Consider the following 15,631-nt stretch of genomic DNA (forward strand, 5'->3'; position numbering starts at 1 on the left):
CTGAGCTTTAGAAGCAGGAAAGTATTTTGCCAGGAAAACTCTACACAAATCCTCCCATCCAGTAATAGCACCTCTGTCCAAACTCTTGAACCACTCCTTTGCTCTGTCTCTGAGAGATAATCCAAACATCTTCATTCTGATGGCATCTGGTGGCACTCCATTCTGCTTAATAGTGTCGCAGATATCTAGAAACTGAGTGATGTGAGCATGCGGATTTTCATCAGCCATTCCACTAAACTGTTCAGCTTGCACCATGTTTATCAATCCCGACTTCAGCTCGAACGTGTTAGCCTGCACAGTTGGTCCCCAGCTGCCTCCTTAAAATTGATCAACCCGAGGCTGATACATGTGATTCAGTGGTGGCTCTGGTGGAGGAGCCCGGTTGCGCTCTCTCTCTTCGTCTAGCTGCCTCTGAAGGTGTGTCACGGCTCGCACAAGAGTTTCAAGGTCCATGTTATTCTGTTGCTCTGCCATTGCTTGCTTCTTCTTTTCGCGGTTGTCTCATTTGTACTGCTTTTCGATTTCCAAGTTCAAAGGTACTAGATGTTCCTTTCCTTTGAATCTCGTGATCATACACGCCTGAGACAACAAACAGAAATCAGAAACAGAAATTTAAAAACTAAAACTAAAAATAAAAATAAACTTATAACGCCTGAAATAATGCCTAAATTTAATCAGAAATATTAAAGTAAATTCTAAATAGTCCCCGGCAACGGCGCCAAAAAGTTGATCACTAATTTCTTAGCAATAAATATCGCAACTAACACGATGCAATTGTAGCAAATAATCAGTAACCGAGTATCGTATCCACAGGGACTATTATAGCAAATCACTCTAAGTAATCTCAATTAAACTCTAGTAATATTCAGGCAAACGAAAGAAGGAAGGTTTAATTAACTTAAACTAAAACGCAAATAACAATAATTAAAAGATCGTAGGAAAAATCAAATATAAAAGACAACTGATCCTAGGGTAGTAAATTCATTAACTAAATCTACGCAATTAATCTATTAATCCTATGTACCAGTTTAATCCAGTTATGATGAGAGATCACTTAATTAATCAATTACTCTCGCTAGAGCAGCAACGATCGTAGATTAGTAAATTATCTATCTCCGTTAGGTCTCAAGAAAATCTACTAACTCCCAATAGCTCCTAAGAATAGCTCCCTATGATCCACCTATCTCCGCTAGGTCTCAAGGTTAAAATCATATCATACATTCCTGAATCCGCTAAACAGTTATCTCTGCTAGGTCTAAAATCGAATAGCTAAACATGCAAACTATTGATCAGATAATTCACAAGAAATTAAGCACCAGGAATTATGAATCATAAACTGGAAGGCACAAAGGTATTAACAAATAAATCACATAAATTCAATCAACTATTTACAAACCCTAGAATCAGCTAAAGGAAACTAGCCGGACATATTGAAATAAAACATAAACATAATTAAAAAGAAAGCAATTGTAAAAACTGAATTATATAAAAACCGAATAAAAACGATTGTAGCGGCTTGAATCTTCAATCTTGATCCAAGCCTTGAAAACTAAAAAGCAATAAAATTCTAAAGCTATAAAACTGAAATATGAATGCTAGGGTTCGGGGGTGTCTTCAATAGGTCAAAAGAGGACCTATTTATAGTTTTCAGATTTCCTTCGGATCAACATGGAGGTTGCCATGCAAAGTAGAATTCTAAAGGTAATAGAATCGTGTGAAATAAGGTAACTCTCCAGCTGGATGCGCGCTCCGAAAAATACTCCCACTCTTGCTGAATTCTCAGCTCTTCAGAGGAACGGATGTCACCCGGGAAACGGGTCGTGCCAGAGAAATGACGATTTCTCTGCTATCTCCAGAGGAGCGGTATCGCCAGATGAATGAGTGATTTCTCTGGCCTCGCCAGCGGAATGACGATTTCTCTGGTATCGCCAGAGGAACGGTGATTTCTCTAGCTTCTCGATTCCGCTGTAATGGACTTTTGCTTGGCTGCTCTGACTATTGACTCCTCTGGTGATGACTTCGCTACACTGGCTTCTTGATTTCACTGTCTCCAGAGAAATGGCGATTTCTCTGACTCCAGAGAAATGGTGATTTCTCTGGCGATTGATTCCGCTACACTGGAGACTTGATTTCGCTGTACTGGCACTTCGCTTTTCTGACGCTGGCGCTTTTCTGCTCTGGTCTTTGACTTCTCTGACTCCAGAGGAACGGTGATTTCTCTGGCGCTTCGATTCCTCTGGCGCTTCGATTCTTCTGGTGAGTTGATTTCTCTGACGCCAGAGGAATGGTGATTTCTCTGCTCTGGAGATGTCGGTTTCTCTGCTCTGGAGACCAGAACACCTAGAAAACGCCAAATTCATCCAAAATTCTCCAAAACTGCATTCTTCCATCTCGAAAGCCTAAATCTCCGGCAAAGCATAAAATACACCATTAAACGCACCAATTTCCAGAGGATTATCTTAAAACACGCACATTCAAACCCTTAAATATAGAGTAAATTAAGCATAAATCACACCCCACCCTATTCTGTTCTCTCCGACCTCAGATCCGAGTTCGAGGGGGTCCATGCACACTCCTCGGTGCGCTTCGGCGTCCACGTGGCACGCCTGGATCTGCACCGCCTTGTTCGCTGGCAAGGATGCGAGAGAGAGAGAGAGAGGCCCATCTTAATTAAAAAAAAATTAAAGGTGATTTAACGGTGTTAAAACGCATGGGGTTATTTGATGCGATTTTGCCATGTTGAGGTAGTAAACAGCTCTAACCCTGACTATAGGGTCCTGCACGGGATAGGGACACCATCGATAGAGGGAAAATTGATACTTAACCCTAAAATATAATTATTATATTAAAATAAATACTCTTTAAAAATTAAATTCATATCCAGATTAAATTGAAGGAAGAGGTTAAATTTAAATTCAAACTCAAATTAAAAAGGAAAAAATAAAATCTACCAAAAATATTAACTATGTGCTAAAAACAAACAAAATTAAAGAAAAAAGAAAACGAAAAGAAATAGAAAAACAGAATAGTTGAGAGTTGGTCCAATGGCAATAACCGTGCCTCCTCTCCCCCTTATACCAAAGGGGAGGCGTTCGAAACCACTTTGCCCCATTTTTTCGCTTTTATTTTTGGTTCCCCTTTTTGCTTTTTCGTTTTTTTTTTTTTTTGTTCTTTTTTTTTGTTTTTCTTTTCAGCTTTTTGTCCTTTTCATTTATTCTAATTTTCTGTTTTTTATTTTTGGCTTTACTTTTCGTTTCAACCTTTTATTTTTTTTGTTTTTGCTTTTTTTTCTTTTTTTTAGCTCCTTTATTTTCTTCTATTTTTCTGTTTATTTTTTATTTTCAACACTTTTTTAACTTCTTTTTATTTTTTCATCTATTTTTTTTTTAATATTATCTTTATTCACATCAATGGTTATTTTTTCTTACAACTATAATTACTTAACCAAGTAATTAACATTACAAATTTTCATGAGTAAAAATAACAATTGTTATGAAAAAAAATAATAATTTTGAAATATTACATTTCGTCATATGCATAATTATTTTTCATTAAGACAATAGTTACTTTTAATGAGTATAAAATATACATTTGTTAGCACAAATGTATACTTATGTTAATATAAGTATTTACTTTCATTCAATATAAAGCAGTACTTATATTTTCTATAGCCTGAACTCTGAATACTAAATCATAAACCCTAATTGAATTTACTTTATGTATACTTATGTTAATATAAATATTTAACTTAATTTAATATAAAGTATTATATATTTTAATCATGACCTCGCAGATAGACAAGCGGCTGATGTTTTCATTTTGTTAGCACACATGTATATTTATGTTAATAAGCATATCAATAATTATTTTTTTTCTTACAAAATAATTATTTGATCAAATGACTAAAAGTACAAATCATCAATAAAGGTAACAATTATTCTGAACAAATGTAATAATTTAGAAACATTACATTTCATTGTAACAATAGTTACTTTTTATTACGATAATAATTACTTGACCAAATAATTAAGAATAAAAGTACTAGCGAGTGAAAATAACATTATTTTTCTTCACATCAATAATTACTTTTACTACAAAAATCATTACTTGAGCAAATACCTAAAAGTAAAAGTTCTTATGAATACAAATAAACATTATTATGAAAAAATGTAATATTTCAAAAAGATTACATTTTTTCATAATAATAATTACTTTTTATTACAACCAACATCAAGAAATTAGACGATCTTCTTGGAGAATTCTTAAGAGATTTACAACGCTCGGGATGAATGCACGCAATAGAAGAGTATTAGATATCAAATCATAAATGAGACTCGTGTGGCACCTTCCAAAAATGAATAAAAAGCGGGGACAACCAACTAGATGATTGAAATAATATGCGCGAGATCGGTGACCGACAATTTTTCTACAGCTGATAAAATGCCTTAAGCCAGGACCAATGACACCGGAAGAAGATCCTAAGAATGATATTGAAGAAGCTATCACAAGAAAGTCAGGAGATTGCAACTGCCCGCATGTGTTGTTAGATTAGTAGTTGTAATAGTTGTTTGGAATAACGTTTCTTTTGATATAATCACCTAACCTTTTGATTGTAAGGTCAAATTCTTCTACATCTAACTCAGACCTTACTTAGACACCCCAATCATTATAAAAATATTATTGTGTTGTGCCTATGTATTTCAAATAAACACTTGGAGATACACTATTCTATTGAATATAATGAAAGTCCTTTTTTGAGGCATGCGATACACTATTCTATTGAATATAATGAAAGTCCTTTTTTGAGGCATGCGATACACTATTTTGCATCTGACATCGTTCAGTTGTATTAACCAAAATAACCCCTTTTGAGATACTTTTATGTTGAATATTATGGAAGCCTTCTCTTGAGGCATGTATATAAGTAATTTGTTCATACTTTATGTGTGTTAAAATTTTATTCCTCATAACACGCTTATTTACAATGATTGATTCACATACGATATTGTTAAATCATGCTAACCAATTGACCCTTTAACTACATGATGGATATGGCAACAAGAGGACGCAGACAAGGAAGAGGACATGGACGAGGACGAGGAATTGCCCCCGAGGAGCCTACACCACAAGTAGTACCAAATCGTTCAGTAGTGGAAAGGTTCCGCAAAGAGAAACCACATACGTTTGATGGTTTAGGCGATCCTATGGATGCTGAGAAATGGATTAGGACAATATAACGAATTTTTAACTACATCCACTGTAAAGATGTTTTGTCTTGTAATGTGTCACTTTCTTGATATGTTTAGTGGTAATTTTCTTGTGGAGTCGTTTAGTTTAGAGTGGTTTTGATCTTATTTTATCAAGTTGAGCTTGATCATTACTTTTGTGGAATTAGGTACTCATGGATTGAAATGGAAGAAAACAGTGTCGGAATGTAAAAAACTCGAAGATTAAACGAAACATTTAAAATTGAAGGAAGAAACTTAAGTCACCCTAGAGTGACAGTGAGCTAAGCTCACTTGGAGAGAATCGATTGGCAGAAGGTAGTGTCACCCCAAGGTGACAATCACCCTAGAGTGACTTGCATCAAGAAGGCGTTTTGGCAGGAGCCTTAGTCATCCCAGGCTGACTCTAAAGGATTATTAGCCCCAACGAGATCGTTTCTTGGATATCTTAATTCACCATACAACGATTAATTCCTAACATGCTCCTATGAATTTAAGTGCTGCACATAGGAGTTAGAAATACCTGAAGAATTCCTAAGAATTCGTCAATTCATCGCTGAACAGGTCAGCCAACTTCAAGCCTTCGTTTCAAGCCTCAAACGTCCTCCAATTTTATTTCGTCCAGAAATACGACTTCTTCCTTTTCGAAAGAGCTTTCCGTGGCCACCTGTTTCGTCCAAATCCGAGTTCTGTAGATGAAGTTATGACCGTTCTTCGGAAACTGCCAGAACTTGATTTCCTGCGAAAATCTGACTCCAGCTTAGATCTTCTGAACTGTATCCCGCTCAACTCCCACCGTTGGATGGACAACGAGATGTGAGAATTCCCAAGGAGAAAATCTGCCTTCTCAAGTTGGCACCCTGTGCTTCTCTCTCGAAACCCTAAATATCGTGTGTATTTTCCTGAGAGCAGACAGCTGTATTTAAAGACAAAATACAGTCCTTGGGGCGCCAGAACTGTGATGGTCGAATTTTTCCAGCTAGGGCATAGAAGACTTTGGGCCAGTCCAGGGACCTCAAAGATTGAAGCCTCTGCCCAAATTCAAATAGCTCTCCAACGGAAGAAATCTTGAAGACGTTCTCCGCCAACGGATCTATTCAAGACATCTCCTATAAATAGCGTTCGAGGATCACTTCAATCTTCACCGATTCAACGACATAAGCTGAAACTCTACCAAAATTGTTTCTCAGCCAAAGCTTAACCTTTCCAAAGCTTGAATCGAAGAAGAGAATACCAAAGCCAAAAATCAGTCACTGCTGATTACACAAATTCTCTTAGACCTTAGGCAAACCTTTGTTTACCCAAAGCCTAGGTCAAAACTAACTCCAAAAAACTTGTTCTTTGAAGTTTAGTTGGCAAGATTTCAAACCTCCCTTCGACAGATAGAATCGAGTGTTTGAGTTGAAAAAGAGTTCAGGAAGGTACTCTGACTTCGTGAGATCCTAGTGCCAGTTCGTGCTAGGAGTGGGAAATCCAACGCGAGTGAAGTGTTGGTACTGAAGATTGGATCTTCAGTTGATTCGGTGGTGTGCACCAAGCTAAGCACACAGTTTCGGTTCGCAGTGCACCCGACTAAGCACACTTGCGGAGTAAAGTTGTTGGTCTGATCAACCGACCGTGGATGTAGGAAGTGTTTTTCCGAACCACGTAAAAATCTCTGTGTTATTTACAGGCTTACATCTTTCAGTTTTACATTCTTACTTGTGCTCTTTCAATTGATAAACTGAATACTGATTAAATGCAAAGAGAAACTTAAGACTAATAACGTGCTCAACAAAGGCTATTACGAAACAAAGTTATTTTCGCTGCGTATGTTATCAGTCTGACTGATCTATCCTCTGATAGTCAGGAAGACTTGTAACATCTCTGTTTTAGCAAACTCGACTGAAGCCTTAACGTGCATCAGTTAAGTTCCAGTGACTTCACTGATAACTCTTTACTGAAGAGTATTTCAGTATCAGTCGTCAATCCTGTTTGGTCAAAACTCCTTTTAGTTAACAGGCGTCTAAGTTTGCGTGTAAAGTTTCGTTTTGATCTCTATCTTGAGATCCCTCTGATTTTGATTAAAAATAGCCTATAGGTGTATTCCCCCCCCCCCATACACCTATTCGAGACCTTCCGGACCTAACAGATCTGTTCTTGCTGGTTGAGTAAATATTTTCTTCCATTTACCAGCTTAGTAGTGGACGTCAAAAGCTGAGAATTTTTAGAAAAAATCATCGCTTAACTATCCGATGCGTCTGTGTGGTTGAATTTAATCTATAAAACAAGGGTGATAAGACTCTGGATAATTCATAGTTGCTGCTAATGGATGAGTGTTGCAACCATTTCTTGCGAGTATGAGGTTGGACGTACCCCAAAGGGGCGAAGGGTTTGTAAAACGCAACAAAGCAGATTCCAGAAGTAGTTTGACTAAAGGCATAAATTTGGTTTTGGTTATAGTTAATATTGAAGTGGTACTGAAGTATTTAGGGTCTTATTATATGATTTTATTATGGTTTTATAAATATAAGAAACTCATCAAGGTAATTTTTAGAGTGGATTTTTAAAATGACCACTTTCATATTGTAAAATTAAAAATTGTCCACTAAGATAAAAATATTAAAAATTGACCACTGTTACCAAAATACCCTCAACTTTAAAAATATTAAAAATTGTCCACACACAATTCACACATAAAAACACACACACAATTCACAACTCACACGACCCTGCCCTGCCCCACCCCCCACCCACCCCCCAACCCAATTTTTTTTATTATTCCTACCCTGCCCCACCAGACCCCCACCCCCCAAGCCAAAAAAAAAATTTACTCCTCCCATGCCCTGGCCCACCCGATCCTCATCCCCCACCCTCCCTCCCCCTCAAGCCAATTTTATTTTACTCCTCCCCTGCCCCACCCCAACCCGACCCCCACCCTCACCCACTCCCCAAGCCAATTTTTTTTTTAACTCCGCCCCTGCCCTGACCCCACTGCCCCCCCTCCCCACACACCCCCCAACCACCCACCTCCAAGCCACATTTTTTTTTGCTCCTACCCTGCCCTGCCCAACCCCCCCACCCCCCAGCCAAAAAGAATTTTTTTTACTCCTCCTTTGGTTGTGAATTCTCGGATTCACAACCAAAACAAATAGTGTTTAATTCGAGCTTTTTTGGTTGAAAATTCACAACCATTAGAATTCACAACCAATTTACAACCAGAATTTTTTGTTGTGAATTCACAACCAATCGAATTCACAACCAAAATTTAATTCACAATCTGAAGTTTTTGGTTGTGAACTCACAACCAGTTGTGAATTCGAGCTTTTTTGGTTGTAAATTTACAACTACTAGAATTCAGAACTAAAATTTAATTCACAACAAGAATTTTTTTGTTGTGAATTCAAAATCAGTCGAATTCACAACGAAAATTTAATTCACAACCGTAAACCCTAAACCCTAAACTCACTCTAAACCATAAACCCTAAACCCTGAACCTTAAACAGTCGAATTCACAACAAAAAAAAATTGATTGTGAATTCACAAGCCTAAGCCCACTCAACCCTAAATCCTAAATCCACTCTAAATCCTAAACCCTAAACCCACTCTAAACCTTAAATCCTAAATCCACCCTAAACCCTAAAACCTAAACCCTAAACCCTACACAGTCGAATTCATAACAAGAATTTTTTGGTTGTGAATTTACAACCAAAATTTAATTCACAACCCTGAACCCTAAACTCTAAACCCACTCTAAACCCTAAACCCTAAAACCTAAACAGTCGAATTCACAACAAGAATTTTTTAGTTGTGAATTCACAACCAATTGAATTCACAATCAAAATTCAATTCACAACCCTAAACCCTAAACCCACGCTAAACCAATAACCCTAAACCCTAAAACCTAAACCCTAAACCCTACACAATTGAATTCACAACCAGAATTTATTTTGGTTGTGAATTTGAGTTTTTAAAGATTGAATTCACAACTAAAACTAGAATGTATTTTGGTTGTGAATTCATAGATCTAGTTGTGAATTCAAGAATATTAAATTGTGGGGAGGGTGGCAGTGGGGTCAGGGGCAGAGAGAGTAAAAAAAAATTTGGCTTGGAGGGTGGGTGGTCGGGGGAGGGGGGGTGGACAGTGGGGTCAAGGGCATGGGCAGGGCGGGATTAAAAAAAATTGCCTTAGGGGGGTGGGGTAGGGCAGGGTAGGAGTAAAAAAAATATTTTTTTTTTGGCTTGGGGTGGGTGGTCGGAAGGGGGGGGCGTCGTAGGTGGGGGTGGGGCAGGGCAGGGTGCAATAATTTTTTTTTTTTTGGATGAGTGGCTAAATTTTTATATTTTAATTTTAGGGGTAATTTTGTACTTTTGCTTAAAAATTGATCATTTTTAAATATTTTTATTTCATATGCTATATTTTTATTTTACCATATGAAAGTGGACACTTCTATATATTAATTCTAATTTTTATCTGAGTAAATATATTTGGGGAATTTGTGAAATTTGGTATAAATGCGGGGTATGGTTCTAATTCTTAAAAAATTGGAGTGTCAAAAATGGACGGATCCTGAAAGTTCATGTATTTTATTGAACTTTTCTGAACTTTCCTGAGTTCGTGTTAAAAATGAATTTTCGTTAAAATTAGTATATTCATCTGCAAATAACCTTTATAAGAAGGATGCAAAAGCTTCAAGAAAGAATAAAGTGGAATAGAAGACTAACAAGACAAGTCTACATGAGCCCTTCAATGGTAATGAGATTTTTGAATTTCTATCTTCTCCAACTCATAAATAATTCAAACCACTATAAATACCGTTCATCTTTCTCCGAAATGAGAGATCACCTAAACTAGAAGAGTGAAGATCAAACTAGAAAAAACTCAATTAGGAATTCGTATTCTTTAATGCTCCTAACTATACGCAGATAATGTGTAAAGCTTTGATGTCAAATCCTATTATATATGAGTGTTTCTAATCTAAAACATATTAATTATTATTATTCACCTAAAACCTAGTTGAAATCCTACATAAACCTACTGTTGCTCTACTAGTAATAGTACTGTAAGCTTAGAATTAAGTTAGCGTGAAAGCATTGGTGAATTAAGTAGATCTGCAGCATGCGGACAGCTGCAATCGATCGACATTTAGATGATACAAATCGCATGAAGAAGTTGATAAAACTTCCCGAATATATCTATATTTGACACACATATATTTATGGTCATTGCATCATAGAGAAGCAAATTACAAACACATATTTATATGGTGATTCTATGATAGAAGAAAATTAGATCCATTGATGAAGAAAGGCCTACCATAGGTGATGGTTTTCCTTTTCCCCTATTTATTGTTTTCTTACATGTGGACTTAGTTTTCAGTTGAGTCGGACTTGTGAGTTGCTTGTATCTTTAGTTGCTTTAGGTGCTCCCTGACTGGACCCATAATAGCATGCACTTCCTCAAAATGAGGAGCACTTGCACTCTTCACATCCTCCATCCACTTCAATACTCTCTTGTAGGGACTCACAATTCGATCGCGATCATTCAAATCTCCAGCCTGCAATCAGTATCAATATCATCTTAATGAATTTGTTATAAACATTATGGGCATTCTACTTATTTAGTTCACAAACTTGTCATTTTTTACTTACCTCAAGTTGCATGATTTCACATACTAAAGCTAGATCAGCAAGTGTGGGCTTTGAATTTCCAAGAAGAAATGGTCCATCTTGAAGCCAAAACGACTCAATTCTTGCAAGACACGCTGAAAGAAGTTTTTCGCCTTTAGCTGCTGCTTCGGAGTCCGCAGGAATGCCAAATGCTAATGAAATAGTGTTGTTGAATATAAATCCAACTGAAAAGAATTGAGAAACAAGGAAGAATTTGGTATGATGTTCACATGTAGAACAATTGAACAATGATATATGAGACTTTATAGCTTTATAGCTATATAAAATCTCCATATTGAATTTACGAGTATCTCTAGATCATATAAAATTACCAGAACCACGGCGCAAGTTAGAGTGATGCCAATCCAGCACTGCATGGACCTTTGCTCTTTGGCGTACATCTGCAGGGTACCTGACCAATGGGGAATAAGAAAGAGATAAAACAAATTTATGGAAACATAAATTACATGAAACCCTTAAAAGGGAGTAGTTAAATCAAATCATATATGCACCCACATTTCACAGTTTACAACTCTAGGTAGTACGAATGATCAAGATTGCTCCAATCTTATAAACTGATTTTGTTAACTATATATTTAATTATCTCAACTTGTAGATTATATATCCAATAAAGAAATTAGTTCTTCTTGCTCCAATCATATCTCAACTTGCAGACTATCCAATAAAGAAATTAGTACATCCACCAAATCGTAATACAACAAACATTCCTTGCAAGAACTCAATCTTCAAGATAGAAACTTCAGAGAGACAAATTAATATAATGGTAGAAGAGAGAAGAGTGTGAGCATACCAGTGATCAGCAACTCCAGGAAATGCAGAAGCTAGATAAATAAGTATTGCATGACTGCAACACAAAAGAAAATGATTCATCAGTTTCACGCTATACCAAAAGAAAGTGCATGCATCATCTAACTATATTAAATATGATTCATACCGAACTTCATATAATAGGTGTTTCTTCTTCTATATTAGTTTAATATCCATGCTTCTTTTTATTTGGTTCTCTCATTTATGGGAGTGAGTTCAAATAATTCATCGGGCATAATTCGGCCGAGAGCAGTTGGATGGATGTGCCGTCAAATTAAATCCATCCCAAATCCAATTCTAATACTTTTTTTTTTAATCATATAAGGTATTTATATATTATATAGTCAAATAAGCCACTACACCGTACGCAAGCGGGACCACTACACCACACAAAAGTGAGAAAACTACACGACGACACAAATGCGGCCTCTCACAAAGGAGAGTCTTTGAGTACCTCAACTTTGCCACTTGAACTAGGCCTCATTAGCCCAACTTTATTACTTGTTGGCCTGGTAATAGCCATCTTATGAGGTTCAAAGGGTGAGAAGCATATTTTAGAAAACTTAATAAGCTTCAATAATTTATAAGATTTTAATTTCAAGTATATTATGTTATAGGAGCTTATATGCCGTTAAATTATTTGGATAAATGAACTTATAAGCGAGAGAAAGAATTGAGGCTTAGAGAGATCAAATTGAAAAGATGTACAATTGAAAAAAACAAGCCATAGTAGAATGATCCCAGTAAATTGATTGTTGCTTATTAAATTATGAAAACACTAAGAATTGGACACATAGACAACATTAAATAGACAACAAATATTAATTTATGTTGTCTATTAATATAAGAGACAAGGGGTCTTTCTAGTGTGCCATGTTTATTCAGTGCTATAGACAAGTGTGTTAAATATATGTTGCCATGTTTATTTTTTTGAAAAATTTCTTTTCACGGGTTAATTATAAACTGTTAAGTAGGCACTCAAGAACTTTCAGCCAAATAAAGTAGCTTCGCTCAACAATAAATTTCCCTCTAATTTGTGTACACGTATTAGTCGACTAGTTAATGCTTAAGATTAAACTAGCATTAGAGCCGTAAAATATTTTGTTTATATATATAATTGGTACTGACTCAATTATCATATTTATAAATATAATAAAAAATAGAATTTTAGTTGGATAAGAAAAAGGAGAATTTACAGTACTAAAAATTGATATTATAAGAAGAAAAAATCTAAGTTAAAAGAAAAAGATAAAAATAAAAATGAAAATAAAAAGAGTTGAAAATATATTCATTCATAAAAAGATGAGATAGGAGAGAGAATTTGGTTAACTTTTAATCATTAAATAAATATAATTCTTACATTTTAAATCTAATATTTAAATAAAATATATCAAATAAAAGCTCTTGTGGTGATCTTTAAATGCGTATTAAATATTTTATAATTAGCTAAATTTTCACAATTTTAAAAAATAAATAAGACTAAAACATAAAAAGATAAAGAAAAAAGAAAAAAAGAAAAGAAAAGAAATATAGTGTACAAATAAACCTAGCTTCAATTTTATTATAATCATAAATTACCACTCAACTTTAAAATTAATTTAAAATTAAAATTTATCCTTTTGAAATATTACATATGTTTCACATTCAAGTGCACCATTACACGATCTTTCAAATGATTTGTTCAACCAAAAAAAATAAAAAAAAATAAAAATCGTAAAGTTGAATTGAAACACCATGCGATTAGAATATTCATGATTGGCTTTTTCTTATGTTCCATATCCTACCTTGCAGCAGCAGCAGCCATATTTGACTAATTATACGGCATAGGACATGTGGACATGAATGTTGAATTTAATCTATACTAAGGCACAACTTGTGAATTACTTATTTCAGTTGGTCTTGGGTGCGACCGTCGCACACTATGCGACAGGTCCGCCCCTAACCCACGCCCCAGACCCGAAACCATGAATCCTAAATTATTACATTTGTTTATAATAATTGTTACTTGTAATAAGCATGAGATATACATTTATTCGCTCAAATGTATACTTATATAAATATAAATAGTTACCTTCATTTAATATAAAGTATTATATTTTCTAAACCGTAATAGGAGTATTTACTTTTAATAAGCATAAGATATACATTTGGTCGCACAAATGTATACTTATATTAATATAAATATTTACCTTCATTCAATATAAAGCATTATACATATCAATAATTATTTTTTCTTACGATAATAATTATTTGATTAAATAATAAAGTAATTATTTATGCTTATTAAAAGTAATCATTGTTATAGTAAAAACTAATATTTGATATGAAATATAATGTTTCAAAAATATTATATTAATTGAAATTATTGTTGTAATAAAAAGTCATTATTGCTATAATAAAAAGGAGTAATTATTATTATTATAAAGAAAGATAATGTTTTTAAAACATTACATTTTTCACAATATTGATATTAACTACTTATATTAACATAAATATACATTTATGTGACCCAATGTATATATTATGCTTATTAAAAATAACAGTTATTATAAACAAATGTAATAATTGGGAACGCCGGTCAAATCAACGCGGGTCAGAGTTCCGGATCAAAAGCGCGGGCCAACCCGCCGCATCCCATGCGGCTGTCGCACCTAATAATTGGTGTACTTATTTTACCCTTATTATATATTTTATTTTAAAATTATTTTACATATTATATATTTAATTATAAAAATATATTAATTCATTAGATATTACACTAAACCTATAACCTATGTGATATATTTCTATAGCTATTGATGAGGCTATAAATAAATATATCTATCCAATAAATTATTTAATAAAAATAATAAATTATTAAATTTTTTAAAATAATAAATTATCAAATAAAATAACATTGATTACATATGTTCTTTCTTTCCAATATAAAAAGGTGGTTTGTTTCCTAAGAGAAATAGTAAGTAAGAGGAATATTCGTCGTTGCTATAACTAAAGCATTTTCTAGTCTATTTAGTGCAAACCATTATTCGTTATTAAATTCAAACGAAAATTAATACTCCAACAAATACATTGACTATTGGAACCAATAGCAGTCAGTAGATGTACTTGCGCCAAAGATCTTTAACTGTAGCTAAAAAACCGTGCAGATGCAAAATGGTACCTCTCAAAAAGCTTGAAATCACCATGCACAATAGCTGGTACTTGTTTCATGGGATTCACTTCTGTAATAAAACCCCATTGCCAAACAAATTAAACATGAAAAAACATAACTATTTATACAAATAACAGAAACACGATGCAATTAACCTGAATATTCGGCGGAGCGGTTTTGCCCTTTGCCAAGATCAATCGTAACCTCCTCAAACTCGATCCCGTTTGCTCTGGCATACCAATTAATACAGAAATCTCAAAGCAAGATTATTATAAAAGGTTTCATCTCATCATTCAGCAACAAAAATAAAACCTACTGTGAAAGAGAAATATTACTTGCAGAAGATGAGAACTGCGCGTGAAGGCTGGGACAGGCGATCGCAGTAGACTTTGAGCTCCATTTTTCTTCCCCCTTGACTCACAGAGAGGAATACAGATTTTGGAATGGAATTGTGGTTTTGTGTATTTTCAATTTTATATCAATCTAAATATTACTATGGTGCATACAACGTACGTGGACTGTTTCTTTGCTCTTGCTGGCACATGATTTGCTGGCTGTCTCCTTCCACTTTCACGTGTGTCTTCGTTCCTATTATATTTATATATTAGCGTCTAACCCGTAGAAATCAATTTACGTTGTTATTCATAAACACAGTACTGTATATTATTTTTATGGTTATAACATATGAAATATTTTATATATAAATTATTTTTAAATTAATTTAATTTAATCGAATTAATTAATTTCTTTTTTTGAAACCATCAAATTAATTAAATTA

General features: G+C 34.5%; 1 protein-coding gene across 1 annotated transcript; it reads right to left on the reverse strand.

The window, feature by feature from the left end:
* Nucleotides 1-10,377: 10,377 nt before the first annotated feature.
* On the reverse strand, nucleotides 10,378-15,429 carry LOC131014045 (glutathione S-transferase T1-like). Its single transcript, XM_057941969.1, has 7 exons — nucleotides 15,189-15,429; nucleotides 15,009-15,082; nucleotides 14,863-14,923; nucleotides 11,686-11,739; nucleotides 11,207-11,286; nucleotides 10,857-11,059; nucleotides 10,378-10,762 (listed from the first exon to the last, which is right to left on the reverse strand). The coding sequence occupies exons 1-7, from the start codon at nucleotides 15,251-15,253 to the stop codon at nucleotides 10,574-10,576; spliced, it is 726 nt and encodes a 241-aa protein (XP_057797952.1). The 5' UTR covers nucleotides 15,254-15,429; the 3' UTR covers nucleotides 10,378-10,573.
* Nucleotides 15,430-15,631: the final 202 nt, after the last annotated feature.

Source organism: Salvia miltiorrhiza, chromosome 3 (assembly GCF_028751815.1).
Source record: "Salvia miltiorrhiza cultivar Shanhuang (shh) chromosome 3, IMPLAD_Smil_shh, whole genome shotgun sequence".
Lineage (NCBI taxonomy): Eukaryota > Viridiplantae > Streptophyta > Magnoliopsida > Lamiales > Lamiaceae > Salvia > Salvia miltiorrhiza.

Coding starts and splice junctions, on each gene's coding strand:
- LOC131014045 (XM_057941969.1), bottom strand. CDS start 15,253: ATGGAGCTCAAAGTCTACTGCGATCGCCTGTCCCAGCCTTCACGCGCA. Junction 11,740..14,862: donor GATTTCAAGCTTTTTGAGAG/GTACCATTTTGC, acceptor TTTGTGTTGCAG/TCATGCAATACTTATTTATC. Junction 11,060..11,206: donor TAACTTGCGCCGTGGTTCTG/GTAATTTTATAT, acceptor AATTCTTTTCAG/TTGGATTTATATTCAACAAC.